Genomic DNA, 15,758 nt, shown 5'->3' on the forward strand with positions numbered 1-15,758 from the left:
TGTCAAAATTTCTTCAGACAGATCCTATGCATCTCTGCAGGAAGAACATCCATGGGGCAGAGATTGGGCTATTTGTCTAACTCTTCCCAGCGAATGTCTTTCAAACTCTTACGCCTGGTAAAAGCAGGCGTATAGCTTACTTTTACCAGCATAAGAGTTTTAAAACATAGCAAAATTAAATTTAATCACTCATTTTTATATTAAAAACCCTTTTCATGAAGGCAAGTTTATTTTTAACACTAGTAAAACATTAAAAAAAATTAAAAGAAATATTTTTTTTTCTAAAACATTTAATTACATTCAATTTCAATTCATTTTAAATATGCAAGGTTTTTAAAAAATTTATTATGCTGTGTTTTTTATTTTAGGTTGGGTATTCTCATTGATAGTAATGGGAGCCCGTACAAATGGAGTTCCAATTATTATCAATGAGAATACTAGATAGTGATTGGTGATCCAGGCCCATGTGATTCCAGCACTGTGTGTCCATACGCGGAAGACATGTCCCTGTGCGCTGCGCAGCGAATGAAGGCCTCCGACCGGAATCCTACGTCCCTCTGGGGACACCAGGTAGTTTTGTATATTTTTTTTTCAGGTCAGAGGCGTTCGTCCAAAGGAAGCCTCCGACCGCAATTTTCGGCCCAATATTTCCCTTCCTCCCACAAACCCTACACATGGCTAGCTCAGAAAACTGCACTTAATATAAACAAGGCAGCTTTTGAAAAAGATAATGCAGATGTCAGATTTGTACATCAATTTCAACATTTGCACAATTAAGTCAGGCACTATAGTCCATTAATCCCAATGAGCTTGAAATATAAATAAAACATTTATAGTATATCTGAGTAAGAAGGCTGCAGCACAATTTCTCTTAACATCCTGAAACATGACAGCCAAATCGATCAACTCCAAACTATCTATTGTTCTTCACTTTGATCTGTGTTTTGATTTTTTTAAATAAAGATCCTACTTTTTTCTACTGAAGGATGTACCATTCTATAAACCCTGGACCAAATAGGGTTGGTGACAAATTTCATTTCTAGCAGTGAATGAGTTAATATTCAACAATACATTGCAAGAAAACCATCTGGCAGTAACCATCATATTGCGGTGATAAACAAATAGATCACTTCAGGGTGGTAGTTTTCAGCCACTGGAATTCAGATCTATAGACCCAGTCACCCAGAAGCAGTAGTGTGATGGTACAGTTTTGATTTCATTTTGTTGTTGAAGTATTTGACTAGAATCAATACCAATCACGCTGCAACATAGCAGCAGAAGCAACATCAATAGGTCAATGAACTACTCAAAACAGTTTGGTAAAGTGTAAAGATGGTCATTGCTATCTGATGTGTATTCAGATTTTATTTTACTTATTTTCCCTCTATCATAATCTCGCTCATTAACTCTACAGGTAGAGTCACTTTCCTACACATGGAGACAAAGCTTACCCATAAAGCTCAAAGACTATGAAGCCATTTTACAAAATTGTTTCAATCTGCACTAATAGGAGCAATCGATAGACAATAGTCTACCATACTGCAGTTAAAGTATATTGGGCCAAAGCCTGCTACATTTAATGGCCCAAGTGATAATCACTTTTTAAAAAAAATGTATGCTCACTATTCTACCAAATGTCTCCTGGTTGAGCAAAACTAGAACAAATGTAGTTAATATGTTTAATAGTATTTATAATGTTTTGAGTATTGTAGTAGATGCAGCTCCATGAAGCCCAACTGATACGAGAGTTAAACATTTCCATTAAAAAAAACAATTTTAGCAACTGCAAGTTATTTTATATTATTCACTTACCTTTGGATCTTCAGGAAAGATGTTATCTACCAGGCGTTTGTATCGTGGGCGCAAAGCACCACAGCAGCCGCATACTCCTGTAGAAATATAAATATAAGGGTTTAAACTAACTTGGCAGGGGGAGGGGCACCAGGATGTAGCAGCAGCAGAGGAGAGACAAATGGTATAAAAATTGGAGGGATAAACAGCAACAGAAGAATAGCGCAGATAGAGCAGGAATTAGCTGGAGGAAAAAAAGCAAAGCAGACTAGCATGGTGTTGGAATGCATTTGTGCTAATGCGAGGAATGTTATAAATAAGGTTGACGAGCTACAGGCGCAAGTTGCCACATGGCGTTACGACATAGGGGCTATAATGGAGACCTGCCTTAAACATGGGCAGGAATGGGAACTAAACATTCCGGGCTACAATGTATTCAGGAGGGGTAAGGATGGGAAAGACAGGAGGGACAGGTGGCAGTATTGATCAACAATAATATTACAGAGGGACAATATACTAGATGTTTTAAAGACTGAATCTATTTGGTTAGAGTTAAGGAAAAGAAAAGGAGCTGTTACATTGCTGGGTGTTTACTATAGACCCGTAAATACTGAGGAGATAGGGGAGCAAATCTGTAGGCAAATTTCAGAGAAATGTAAAAATAATAGAGCAATAATAGTGGGAAACTTCAATTACCCCAATTTAGACTGGGGGAAAAACCAGAGTAAAAAGGCAAGGAGGATGAAGAATTCCTAAAATGTGTACAGGAGAACTTTCACAATCAGTATGTTTCTAGCCCAACGAGGAAGGAAGCCGTGCTGGATCTAGTTCTGGGAATGAAGTAGGGCAAGTGGAGTGTTTCAGTGAGAGAACATCTGAGTGATAACAACAACTTGCATTTATATAGTACCTTTAACGTAGTGAAACGTCCCAAGGCGCTTCCACAGGAGTATTGAAATAAAAAATTTGACACTAAACCACATAAGGAGAAATCAGGGCAGGTGACCAATAGCTTGGTCAAAGAGGTAGGTTTTAACAATAGCAATATATCAGGTTTAAACGTAGTTATGGAAAGGGACAAAGAAAAATGAAAATGCCCAACTGGAAGAGAGCTAATTTCAGTGATTTGAGTAAGGAACTAGCACAGGTGGACTGGAAACAAAGATTGCCCAAGAAAACGGTAAATGAGCAATGGCAGGCCTTCAAGGTGGAGATCATTTAGGTACAAACCAAGCATTTTCCATAAAGGAGGAAAGATAAAGCTAGAGCTCCCTGGATTACAATGGAAATTGAGGTTAAGATAAAGCAGAAAAAGTTTATTACAAATGTCAGGTACAGAATACAATTGAAAACCAGGCAGAATACAGAGATTGTAGGGGGAAACTGAAAAAGGATACAAGGGCAAAGAGGGAGTACGAGAAAAGATGAGCAGAAAACATAAAAAGGAACCCCAATTTTTTTTTATAAGCATGTAAAAGGTAATTAAAATAAATGGTAGGTCAGTTAGGGACAAAAAACAAATCTTGTGGAGGCAGAGGGCATGACTGAGGTACTGAATGAGTACTTTGTATCTGTCTTCACAACAAAGAGGGCTAAGTTAATTTCACAGTAAGGGTGGGTGGGGGAAAGGAGTACAGATACTGGATAGGATAAAAATTAGAAAGGTGGTGCTAAATTGCCTGGCACCACTCAAAGTTAACATGTCACCTGCTTCAGATTGGATGCATCCTAGGTTGTTGAGGGAAACAAGGGTGGAGATAGCAGAAGCTCTGACCACAAACTTTCAATCATCCTTGGATATAGGAGTGGTGCCAGAGAACTAGAGGATTGCAAATGTTACACCCCTGTTCAAAATAAAAAGACAGGGATAAACCGGATAACTACAGGCCAATCAATTGAACGTCAGTGGTGGGAAAATTACAAGAGACCACTGTCGAGGACAAAATTATCTCTCACTTGGAGATACATGGGTTAATAAGGGACGGCCAGCACAGATTGTTAAAGGCAAATCATGTCTGACTAACTTGATTGAGTTACTTGATGAAGTAACCGAGAGGGTTGATGAAGGCAGTGCAGTAGATGTTGTATATATAGACTTTCAAATGGGATTTGATAAAATACCATGGAACAGACTTATTTGGAAACAAAAGTACATGGGATTAAAGGGACAATGGCAACTTGGGAACGTAATTGGCTAAGGGATGGGAGGCAGAGAGTTGTGGTGAATGGATATTTTTCTGACTGAAGTATGCAGTGGGATCCCCCAGGGGTCAGTATTAAGATCATTGCTTTTCCTGTTATATATAAACATGGACTTGGGTATGGGGATAACAATTTTGACGTTTGTGGCTGATACAAAACTTGGCAACGTAGTAAATAGTGAGCAAGATAATAGCAGACTTCAGGAGGATATAGACAGACTGGTGAAATGGGCAGATACATGGCAGATGCAACTTGATGCAGATTAGTGTCAAGTGATACACTTTGGGAGAAACAACATGGAGAGGCAGTATAATCTAAATGGTACTATTTTTGAGGAGAGTGCAAGAGCAGAGGGACCTGGGGCTGCATATTCAAATTCTTGAAGATGGCAGGTCAAGTTGATAAGGCGGTTAAGAAAGTGTATGGGATACTTGGCTTTGTAAAAAGTCAGTCATGCTAAACCTTTACAAATCTCTGGTTAGGTGTCAGATGGCACCACATTTTGGAATGGATGTCAAGGCCTTGGAGAAGATACAGAGGAGGTTTACTAGGATGATATCAGGTATGAGATACTTCAGTTATGTGGAGATATTGGAGAAGCTGGGATTGTTCTCATTAGAGCATAGAAGGTTAAGGTGAGACCCAATAGAGAGATTCAAAATTATGAGGGTTTTCAGGTATGGCAAAACTGTTTTCTCTGACAAGTGGATCAGTAACAAGAAATCATGGATTTAAAATAATTGAAAAAGGAACTACAGGAGAAATTAGGTTGTTAAGATCTGGAATGCAACCTGAAAGGGTGGTGCAATCAGATTCCATAGGACTTTTCAAAAGGCACTTGGAAGTTGAAGAGGACTAATTTGCAGGGTTATGGGAAAAAAGCTGGGGTGTGGGCCTTGCCAGCGACATCCACATCCCAAAAACGAATTTTAAAAATTGGACAGCTCTTTCAAAGAGCTGACATAGGCTCAGAATGGACTCCTTTTTTGTGCTGTAAGACTTTGATTCTGTAACAGCTATGTCAGATTATAGCCAAGAAACAGTGCATTGATAAAATGTGCAAACATAATTCTAATGAAAGTGTAATCCCAAGTATAAAATATTTTATTAACACCTTGAAAATAAGCACTTGGAATAAGACAGATGCAATGTGATTTACTGCTTGGAAATGTCCAAGTGCCTTTTGCTTATCCAAACCATTGAGAGCAATTGACCTTTGGTTTTAGAAGCAATTTGAAAGAAGGAATGCATTGAAATTGTGTTATTTAAAATCAACTGGGGCAATCTCATTTACCTGCCCCATTTAATGTGGACAAGTAATTCAAGAGTATTAACTGGTTTGTACAGCTTGATGGTGTGGCTGGCTCAAGTAGGTATACCACAGCATGAAGTACAATTTCACTTCGACCAGGATCTTAGATGGAGCCATATAAAACAAGCGAGGAAAAAAAATCAGAAGGAAAGCTGTGAAGAGGGACTTGTGGAACTCAGACTACCATTCCCATTAGCTCTTATCCCCACCATCCTATTAGCTATTATAGGCACCATAGATACATCAAATGCTGTCATCATCAATCTTTGTTGCAGGTGGCAGTACAAAACAGGGGACTTAGTGGGATTTTATAACAGCTTTCCTTCAAAATAAATTCTGAATATGTGGGAGATTTAAGGGAGCGTTGCAATCCAAAATATATGGAAATATTGCACAATGGTAAAGTATTCATTACTTTTAGGATCAATTAGAATAACTTGTCTAGTCTCAGATAGACCCTATAGTATATAGTCCTTAATATAAACTTGCATAAATGTATTAAATAGAAGATATTAAATAATTGGACTACACTGTATGTCTGAATTTGTTCCAACAGTAAAAGGATATCCAGAAGCCGATATTAAGCAGTCTGTGTTGCAATTATAATATTTTATTACTGAAGCAAAAGATATTACTGATTATAATTAACCAATTCAAGACTATTTAAGACAGCAACATACTTTTTATGGGATAGCATTCACTTCTATAGTTATTAGTGCCTATTGGTTATATTCTCTTTAGTGCAAGCTCTTAATGTTCATCACTTAGCACAGCAAAAGCACTGTGGCATTTTACTGATGGACTAAGGGAGGCTTTCCCAGTTGGCATCAAAATATAAATTAGCTTAATTAATATGCTTAATCCCATCTCCTAGAATAATTAGAGCTAAAAAAATTGGAGGCGGGCTTTGGGAGCGAAATATTTAAATCATCCATGTTAAAGTTTTGAATAGTCTTTAAACACATACTGTATAGTAGCAAGAAACTTCTTGCACAACACTGTTCACAATCACTTGTGTAAGAATTACACAGATTAAATGGTAATTACTGAAAGAGTGCATTGGCAAAATTCTTTAACACTTACCTACTCAGCAATGCACAATATTCATGATTAAAGCACATAAGCTAAGACAGTAAACTCTTAAGGTGATAAACAAACTTGTATTGACTCGGCTCAAAATACTGCTGTGAAACTCAGTTCATTTCTCAGAATTGCTGAAAGGCAGATATACAACTACACCCACAATTCTAGTTGTTGTAGCAGAGGCTCTTCCTAATGTTAAATTAAGTATTATTCTGAACACAAATCTAGTCTCAGCACTAAAAAAAGCATAGACCAAATGAACAATTAATTATTCAATGAAAAGTGAACAGAAACCAGAGACAGAATTAGTTATGCCATGCGACTAAACCTTTTTTTTTAAAAACTGTAGTAGATAAACATAAATCAGCAGGATTAGGACGAGACTAAAATCCTTGTGTTCCTTCTACTTTTGAAAGGTTTTCTGTCGGGTGGGGCAGGGGAGGGAAAAGAGGGCAGGGGAAGAGAAACAACCATTATTCTTCCCACCTTCCATCACCCTTCATAACTGTCTTGTGCCTCAAATGGTTTCACTCCAATTCCTTCCAACTCCCTCTTTACCCCTTCCCCATTTACCACTGCATGGCAGATGATTGAATGCAATTTAGGTGATATGATCTCAAAAATCAGAATTGAATAGAACAGTATTAACAGTAGCCTGACAATTTTAAACATGTTTACAACTGGTAAATTATATGGAGATGCAACTTATGCATTCAATTTTCCAGTAATTATAAACACAAGACAGTTTCCTTACTAATGGAACAAACTATGATAAGTTACAACTAATAATCAGGAACCATAAAATCATGTATAATACTTCAATGATTTATTGTGTGGAAGCAGTCAATACAATGTATTTGGTATGTATTTCTTGTGTAGCAGTTAAGGGTATGTTACAGTGACATACATGGCGGCACACACACACAGAGAACCCAGACATCATCCTTAGTGCATTAAATCAAGGTCACTACATTCTACCTCTACAACAAAAAGAAAAATAAATCACTACCATCCATAACAGTTTTATAGTTAAGATTTAAATGTAACATGTTTAGCAGCAATAACTGTTAGCTTACAAATGGTCCAACTGTCCATCCTTCTGGCACAAAAACTGTTCATCTGCCACCAGAAATTAAGCAGAGTAGTCATTTAGAGAGAACAAAAAAAAAATCTAGACAATACAAGAGATACTAAATTTAACACTTTTGCCTTACTTACCACAGTTACCCAGTATGTAAAAAGAGGGAGCACTGTTGGATCTAATAATGGGAAATGAACCAGAACAGATATGAGAAGTAAATGTAGGGGAACATCTAGGGTATAGCAATCACAACATAATACGGTTTAAGAGATTGAGCAGGACACAAGAAAGACAAAGACCAAAGTAATAAATTGGAAAAAAGCTGATTTTAGAGGAAGAAGAATGGAACTACGGAAAATAAACTGGAAACATTTACGGACAAAGAAATACAATAGCAGTGATTTAAAACGGTGATCAAGAGTGTTCAGGAGAAATATATCCCACTAAAAATCAAGAACTATCCAGTAAGGACCATGGCTGAATAAATAAATAAGGTCAAAACTGAAACTAAAGTACATAGACTTCAATATAGATAATTGTGTCCGTGAGTTCGGCAGAGAGAATACCCGTGAGCTGGCAGAAAATTGTGGGTTCATTGCCACAAGACTGAGGGAGCACTGCACAGTCGGAGGTCGGCAAGGAGTGGTAGACCCAGAGGTCAGCGAGCAGCCAGAAGCCCGGAGGTCGGCGAGCAGGGAGGATAAACCCCGCCTGATTGATAAGTATCTCTTTTTCTCTTTTATAACATGTCCAATTAGAAGGATGGCAGGGCTGCTCAGTCCTGTGGAGTGCATGTCCTGCGGCATGTGGGAAGTCCTGGATGCTTCGCGCCGTCTAGACAACCATGTGTGCAGGAAGTGTCTCCAGCTTCAACTTTGGAGCTAGAGCGGCAGCTGGAGTCAATATGGTGCATCCGCGAGGCTCAGAGCTACGTGGGTAGCACATTTCAGGAGGTGATCATCTCTCTTCCCCAGAGTCCATCTCGCTTTCCAACCGATATTCTCTTCTGAGCACCAGTGAGGACGATAATGCCCCTGGGGAGTGCAGCCAGAGCCAAGTCCACGGCACCACAGGTGGCTCAGCTGCACAGGGGGAGGGACAAAGAATAAAAGAGCTGTAGTGGTAGGGGATTCAATAGTTAGGGGAATAGAGAGGTGTTTCTGCAGCCTTAGATGTGACTCCAGGATGGTATGGTGTTTCCCTGGTGTCAGTCAAGGATGTCACAGAGCAGATGCAGGGCATTCTGGGGGGGAGAGGGCGAACAGAGAGAGGTCGTGGTCCATATCAGGACAAAACAGGTATACAGAGGGATGAGGTCCTGCAGGCAGAATTTAAGGGAGCTAGGAGAAAAATTAAAGGGTAGGACCTCAATAATTTCTGGGTTACTACCGGTGCCACGTGCTAATGAGTACAAGAATAGAAGGATAGAGAGGATGAACGCGTGGCTGGAGAGTTGGTGCAGGAGGGAGGGCTTTAAATTCCTGAGGCATTGGGACCACTTCTGGGGGAATGGGACTTATACAAACCAGATGGGTTGCACCTCAACAGCACCGGGGCCAATATCCTCACGGGGACTTTTGCTAGTGTTGTTGGGAGAGTTTAAACTAGCTTGGCAGGGGGATGGGAACCGGAGAACAAATTCAATAGGGAAGGAAGTAAAGCTGAAATTGGAAAGCAAGAATGTAGAAAGTGAATCTGTAAGACAGAGGAAACAAGGGTGAATAAGTAGTAATCAAGGAGGTTTTCCTGTGCTAAAATGGTATATAATTCAATGCAAGGAGTATAGTGAATAAGGCAGATGAGCTAAGAGCACAGGTGGACACTTGGGAGTATGACAGTATAGCCATTAGAGAAATAGTTGAAAGAGGGGCAGGTTTGGCAGCTCAATATTCCTGGTTACAGGATTTTTAGGCAGGACAGCGAGGTGGGTAAAAAGGGGGGAGGGGCGGTTGCAGTATTGATTAAAGAAACTATTACAGCTGTGAGGAGGGGTGATATGTTAGAGGAATCATCAAATGAGGTCATATGGGTCGAATTGAAAAAATAAAAAAGGGGCAATCACACTGCGTGTATTATAGACCCCCAAACAGTGAGGAAGATAGAAGAGCAAATATGTAGGCAAATGTCTGTGAAGTTCAAAAACCATAGGGTAATAATAGTAGGGGATTTCAACATTCCTAATATTGATTGAGATATAGTATGAAGGGTATAGAGGGTGCAGAATTCCTAAAATGCATTCAGGAGAACTTTTTTTTAGTCAGTATGTAACAAGCCCAACACGGGAGGGGACGGTTCTGGATTTAATTTTGGGGAATGAAGCTGGGCAGGTGGAAGGGGCATCAGTGGGAGAGAACTTGGGTGCCAGTGACCATAATTCAGTCAGATTCAAAGTAGTTATGGATAAGGACAAGAATAGACCAGGAATAAATGTCCCAAATTGAGAAGTGATGTGGCCACAGTGGACTGGAAACAGCTACTTGAAGGTAAGTCAGTGTTGGAACAGTGGGAGGCATTCAGGAAGGAGATCCGGAGAGCTCAGGCCAAACATGTACCCTTAAAGAAAAAGGGTGGTAACAACAATTCTAGAGCCCCCTTGATGTCTCGGGACTTACAGGGGAGGATAAAGAAAAAAAAGGGAAGCTTATGTCATATACCGACAGCTAAGTAATGTAGAATCTCTGGAGGAATATAGAAAGTTCAGAGGTGAAATTAAAAAGGATATTAGGAATGCTAAGAGAGAGCATGAAAAATTCTTGGCAATTAAAATCAAGGAAAACCCAAAGATGTTCTATAAATATATTAAGAGCAAGAGGATAACTAAAGAAAGGGTAGGACCTATTAGAGACCATGAGAGTAATCGGTGCATGAAGGCGGAAGATGTGGGTATAGTTCTTAATGAAGGAAATGGGCATTGCAGATACTGCTATCGAGGAGGAGTGTGAAATTCTGGATGAAATAAACAGTGAGAGGAGGTATTAAGGAGTTTATCAGCTTTGAAAGTAGCTAAATCCCCAGGCCCAGATGAAATGCATCCCAGACTGTTGAGAGTGAAGCAAAAGAGGAAATAGAGGTCTTGACCATCATTTTCCAGTCCTCTTTGGATTCAGTCATGGTGCCGGAGGACTGCTAATGTGGTACCCTCGTTTAAGAAGGGAGAAAGGGATAGGCCGAGTAATTACAAGCCTGTCAGCCTAACCTCAGTGGTGGAAAAATTATTGGAAAAAATCCTGAAGGACAGGATAAACCTACATTTAGAAAGGCAAGGATTAATCAGGGACAGTCAGCACGGATTTGTTAAGGGAAGATCATATTCGACTAACCTGATTGAATTTTTCAAGGATGTAACCAGGAGGGTCGATGAGGGTAGTGCCTACGATGTAGTGCATATGGACTTTAGCAAAGCTTTTGATAAGGTCCCACATGATAGGCTGGTCACGAAGGTAAAAGCACATGGGATCCAGGGCAAAGTGGCAAGTTGGATCCTAAATTGGCTTAGAGGTAGGAAGCAAAGGGTAATGGTTGATGGATGTTTGTGACTGGAAGGATGTTTGTAGTGGCGTTCCACAGGGCTCAATACTGGATCCCTTGCTTTTTGTGGTACAGGTTGAACCTCCATTATCCGACACCCTCGGGACCTGACCTATGCCGGATAAAGGGAGGTCAGCCCGAGGAGGCGGCCTGAGGTCGGGGAGGGGGAGAGGCGGCCAGTGCCCCGGGCAGTCCAGACGTGTTGGCGGGCCCCCAGTGGGCCAAGTGTCGGTGGACCCCAAAGTTGGGGTGGAGGTCGGCTGTGTTCTGCGCATGCACCACCAGTCACCAGAATCATGCCGGACGAGGGGTGGTGCCGAATAAGGGAGTCCTGGATAAAGGAGGTCCAACCTGTATACATCAATGATCTAGATTTGAATATAGGGAGCATGATTAAGAAGTTTGCAGAGAACACTAAAATTGGCTGTGTGGTTGATAATGAAGAGGATAATCATGGACTGCAAGAGGATATCAATCTATTGGTCAGGTGGGCAGAGCAGCGGCAAATGGAATTTAATTCGGAGAAGTGTGAGGTAATGCACTTGGGGAGGTCGCACATTAAATCGTACGACACTGAAAAGTGTAGAGGAACAAAGGGACCTTGGAGTGCAGGTCCACAGATCCCTGAAGGTAGCAGGCCAGGTGAACAAGGTGGTCAAGGCGGCATACGGAATGCTTGCCTTTATTGGCCGAGCCAGAGAATATAAAAGAGCATGGAGGTTACGCTTAAATTGTATAATACACTGGTTGGGCCACAGCTGGAATATTGCATGTCGTTCTGGTCACCGTATTATAGGGCGGACATGATTGCACTGGAGAGGGTGCAGAAAAGATTTACGAGGATGCTGCCTGGAATGGAGAATCTTAGCTATGAGGACAGATTGGATAGGCTGAGTTTGTTCTCCTTGGAACAGAAACAGAGGGTAGACCTCATTGAGGTGTATAACATTTTGAGGGGCCTGAATATAGTGGATAGCAAGGGCCTATTTCCCTTGGTGGAGGGGTCAATTACAAGGGGGCGTAGGTTTTAGGTGGAACGTTTAGGGGGGGGATATGAGGGGAAGCTTCTTCATGCAGAGGATTATGGGGATCTGGAACTCACTGCCTGGAAAGGTGATAAAGGCAGTTGTCACATTTAAAAAGGTGCTTGGATAGGTACTTGAAGTGCTGTGACCTGCAGGTTTACGGACCTAGAGCTAGTAAGTGGGATTAGACTGGATTAACCTCTTGTTGGCTGGCGCAGATACGATGGGTCGGAGAGTAATTTTCCCAGATTTTTTTTCTCCTATCTGCCTGGGTTTTTATCTGTTTTTTTGCCTCACCCAGGAGATCACCCGGCTCCGGGTGGGGTGGAGTGTAAAGTGTTGCGATACATGGGGTATTGCAGTTGTGTGGGGTGGACTGGTTGGGCCAGATGCCCTTTACCTGTCTGCTATTATTCATTAGTTTATATGACCGAGGGCCATGTGGCTCTTTGTCGGCCGGCGCAAGCACGATGGGCCGAAATGGCCTCCTTCTGCGCTATAAATTTCTATGTTTCTATGTGAGGTGGTACATTTTGGTAGAAGAATAAGGAAGCCACATAATCTTTTGGAAAAAAGTGCCTAAATGGGGTGGAGGACCAGAAGGATCTGGGGGTACAGGTACACAAATCATCAGGCCATAAAAAAAGGCAAACAAAGCACTTGGCTTCATTTCTAGAATGATAGAATTGAAAAGCAGAAAGTTGTGTTAAACTTGCATAGAACCATGGTTTGACCACACTTGGTAGTACTGTGAACAGTTCTGGTCTCAATATTAATAATAGGATATAGGGGCACTGGAGTAGGTGCAAAAAAGATTTACTAGAATGAAACCAGAACAGAGAGGTTTTGTCAGTTAGGAGGGATTGAATAGCCTAGGTTTCTCTTCTCTAGTTAAAAAAAAATAAGGGGTGACCTATTCGAGGTCTTTAAGATTATGAAAGGGTTTGATAGGGTAGACACTGGCATGGCCAAATGGCCCGTTTCTGTGCTTTAAATAATCAATAGGTGGGTTTTAGGAATTCAACATACAATATGTACTACAACTTATATCCGCCTGGAATTTCCACAGGATTCTCCGATCATCTGTTGTAACTTCAGTGGAAGATTGGCAGAATCCTTGGGAAACTTAAGTGTACGCCGTTTCTCTGTCGTTTCCAAAGTTACGCAGGATATCAACGCACCGCTGCTGAAAGTCTACACCATGTTTTATAGTACATTGTAAACATTTTCGTCCAAAAGTTTGAAGATTTGTATACAAAAGACTTGCATTATTCTGTTTCACAAGAAACCCTATAAAAAAAATGCTATGAATTGACTTGAATGTTAGTATCCTCAATTTTCAGATATCAAACTTATTACGTCTCCTACAGAAACATAGTCTAGATTTATATAATAAATTAAAGTGCAGTATAAATATAATGTACATTATTCTAACTTACCACAGGACAGCAAGGGTCTTGGTTCCCACCCAGTGTTAAACCTGTAGACTTGTTCAGGTTCAGCTCTTGGTACCTGAATATACCTTCGCATCCTGTACACTCTGTAGCTTCAGACTTAAGACTTAGATTTCACTGCACCTACAGAATTGTATACCCATAGTCAGACAGATGATCTTTGGACTCTGTTTACAGTAACACTAGATGAGTTTATATCAGAGAAATAACTTTCTAATCAGCAACAAGTATGGCCACTGGCTGTACAAACAGGATGTCAAAACTGGGATACAAGACCTCAAAATACAATGGTGATTTATCCTTTGTTAAAATGCTCCACTTTCAGAACCAGAGATACTGGTCATGTCAGTCTGGAATTACGCAAACTGAAATTTTAATTGAAAAAATGTTTCCCCAACTCAGAACATGCATTAGAGGCATTTAATTACCTGTTCACCAAATGCTGGAGTTTCGCTTTTCAATTTAACAGATTTTGAGTTGGCCATTTATACAATTCTTGTAGCCTCAGCCACCTTTGAGGTCAAGTACCAGCAATGTTGTTATCCTGAAATGTTATCCATAGTAAACAACTCTACATTTCACAATTGCTGTAAAACATGCAACACATGGAAACATTCTCCTTTGTTGCAAATAGAATTTGAAGGATTAAACTAGAAAAACACACATATCCTCAGTGAGGATATTGAACTGTAGGAAACAGCAACATGCTTTAAAGAAAATGAGCAACATAGCATGATACTGCAGGTTTATAGCAACTTTTGTCAAGCTTACAAGGTACAATCTCAGAACTGCAGGCTAACAATGGTGAACACTAATAAGGGCAACTTGAGTCTGCATAAAGTTCATCCAAATCAAGGTCTTAAAAAGTAGGTGGTTTATATGCAGCTCCAGAAATGTCATATCCCTAAAGCTCACCAATCATAATTAGGACTATTTATTCTCAAATAAAAGAGCGAGCTCCATTTGGTAGACCAAAGATTCACTAGTGCTGGTGTTCTACTCCCTGCCCCCTGCGTTAAAGTGTACAGTTGAGAAAGCAGATGAAGGAGCATTTACGACACTGTGGGCTTTCAGTACACTTTGACTTCCAATACTGTATATTTGTATCTTGAAGTTCTGCAACTTCGCATCAGGAACGTTTTATGACAGAGGTCTGTACTCTGGTGTCATAGGTGTCCACCTTAGCTCATTGGTAGCACTTTTCCTCAGGGGTTATTAGATCACGGGTTAAAGGTCCACTGCAGAGACTTGAGCACATAAATCTAGGCTGCCACTTCAGTGCATTACTGAGGGAGTGCTGCACTGTTGGAGGTGGAGACGACGTTAAACCGAGGCTCTGCCTGTCCTCTCTGTAAATGTAAAAAATCATATGGCACTATTCCAAAGAAGAGCAGGGCTGTCTCCCAGTGTCCTGGCCAACATTTATCCCCCAACCAACATCACAAACAGATTAGCTGGTCATTAACTCAATACTGTTTGTGGGACCTTGTTGTGTGTAAATTGGCCACCGCGCTTGAGGGAACTTGCGTGTAAATTGGCTGCCGCGCTTCCTAGATTAAGTTTACTCCAGTTCAAATATACTTCATTGGCTGTGAAGCGTTTTGAGACGTCCAGGTCATGAAACGCGTTAAAAAACTTGCAAGTTTTTTCTTTCTCTGCTATTTCACCCAATCAGAAGAATCATTAACTGTGAAGTGCTTTGGGACGTCCAAAAGACTTGTATATCATTCTCTTTCTTTCTTTAATCCTTCTCTCAAAGTAACAGAAATTAGGAAGCAAAAAAGTTAGCAAAAACAAATAATATTAAGTCAATTGACACCATTATGCAGAAGATTGTTGTATACATTATATAAAGTAGAATATACCTTGGGAACACTGTGCATGCCACAACAAACAAAACATGTTCTGTAAGCTACCAGTAAAATAACTTGCATCTTGTGTATTTCAGTCGATCAATTCCAGTCATGCTCAGGTTAGTCAAAAGAAACCAAACCTAATGCTCTCAATTTCACACATAATTAGAACACCCTCAGTCACTTTATTCTCAAGTAACATTTAACACTAGTTTTATTATATATTTTAATTTGCATGAAATGACTTACCATCAGTTCACTGGACAGACTGATAATCCAGAAAGCTGTTATCAAACATGCTTATATAAACCATAAACCAGTATATAGTACTTAATTCACTGTAAAGCACTTCGGGATGTCCTTCAGTCATAAAAGGTGCCATATAAATGTAAGCTCTTTCATTTTACACACAGCTACATATACACACGA

At 40.3% G+C, this 15,758-nt stretch overlaps 1 protein-coding gene across 6 annotated transcripts in view; it reads right to left on the reverse strand.

The window, feature by feature from the left end:
• efr3a (EFR3 homolog A (S. cerevisiae)) overlaps positions 1 to 15,758 on the reverse strand; it is a 328,887-nt gene that overhangs the window by 204,740 nt on the left and 108,389 nt on the right. For 4 of the 6 annotated variants that reach the window (XM_070892793.1, XM_070892785.1, XM_070892771.1 and 1 more), the window contains 2 exons: positions 13,462 to 13,599; positions 1,813 to 1,889 (listed from right to left, as the gene is read on the reverse strand). In XM_070892793.1, the coding sequence (XP_070748894.1) occupies positions 1,813 to 1,889; positions 13,462 to 13,552 (168 nt within the window). In that variant the 5' untranslated portion in view covers positions 13,553 to 13,599. Of the gene's footprint in view, positions 1 to 1,812; positions 1,890 to 7,606; positions 7,628 to 13,461; positions 13,600 to 15,758 lie in introns of those variants that run through there. The other 2 variants (XM_070892807.1, XM_070892800.1) reach the window with 2 other exon arrangements.

The sequence above is a fragment of the Pristiophorus japonicus genome, chromosome 1, assembly GCF_044704955.1.
Source record: "Pristiophorus japonicus isolate sPriJap1 chromosome 1, sPriJap1.hap1, whole genome shotgun sequence".
Classification (NCBI taxonomy): domain Eukaryota; kingdom Metazoa; phylum Chordata; class Chondrichthyes; family Pristiophoridae; genus Pristiophorus; species Pristiophorus japonicus.